The sequence below is a fragment of the Penaeus monodon genome, chromosome 22, assembly GCF_015228065.2.
Source record: "Penaeus monodon isolate SGIC_2016 chromosome 22, NSTDA_Pmon_1, whole genome shotgun sequence".
NCBI lineage: Eukaryota > Metazoa > Arthropoda > Malacostraca > Decapoda > Penaeidae > Penaeus > Penaeus monodon.
In genome coordinates this window covers 17,920,305-17,921,214 of record NC_051407.1, presented here as the reverse complement: position 1 = coordinate 17,921,214, position 910 = coordinate 17,920,305, and the positions used below count along the sequence as shown (strand labels likewise).

Here is a 910-nt window from a genome sequence, read left to right as displayed (position 1 = left end):
CCAACTATCTTGAACCTGATTGTCATTCGATTACCATAAACTGATATACCAGCATCAAACTACCTCTAACCCACATCATCGTGACCATTCCATTAAAACGTGTGTCCTCTTACCGATCCCCTCAGGAGAGGAACGGCAGAGCGGGCATGAGCGACTACCTGCGGCCGAGTAGTACTGTCTGCAGCCCCTGTGCCCTCTCCTACGATTACATCATCCGTACCGAGACCTTTTCCGAGGACCTGGCTTGCATCGCCAATAAATTACAGCTAGAAGGGATGGATCCTGCTCTGCGAGTAAATAACAAGTTGGGCGGGTCACGTTCTACGACGTATAGGGAGTACTATAAGGGTATTCCTTATGAGGTGCTGCGGGGAATCTTTTTCGTTTATGAGGAGGATTTCTTTCTCTTCGGTTTCGATTTGCCGTCTTTCTTGCTGGAGGCTTTACGGGAGTGGTGAAATTGTGACCGCTTAAAGCCATGTAGTATGTCTGCATATGTCATAAAAACAACTGGTTTGATTATATTTGTTTTATTATGAAATATACTGAGAGTTGCAACTGGTATTATAATTTAAAACCCCACATTATATTTGGAACCGAATGTAGCTTGTAAGCACCAATACATTTACCAAAATACCATGTGTCACATATGAGCTATATAAGTTTGTTGAAGATAAAATACAAAACACAGGCGTAATTACATAAGTGGGATACAAATCTGCTTTCAAAACCAAAGTCTACTCTTCAGTATATTTGATCCTCAACAAATGAATCTAACCTGATAAACAGTATTGACTAGAGTCGCCCTTTGAGCATGCCCGGCTGCTGAGGGCAATTGTGAATTCTAGAATAACGCGAGAAAACCTGATGTCACAGTAGGTAATCAGACGATTCTACACTGAAAAGATGA

General features: G+C 42.0%; 1 protein-coding gene across 1 annotated transcript in view; it reads left to right on the top strand.

The window, feature by feature from the left end:
- Window positions 1-558, top strand: part of LOC119586970 (carbohydrate sulfotransferase 14-like) — a 7,034-nt gene extending 6,476 nt beyond the window's left edge. The window contains exon 5 of the mRNA XM_037935707.1: window positions 126-558. Within this exon, the coding sequence (XP_037791635.1) occupies window positions 126-458 (333 nt within the window). The 3' untranslated portion in view covers window positions 459-558. The remainder of the gene's footprint in view (window positions 1-125) is intronic.
- Window positions 559-910: the final 352 nt, after the last annotated feature.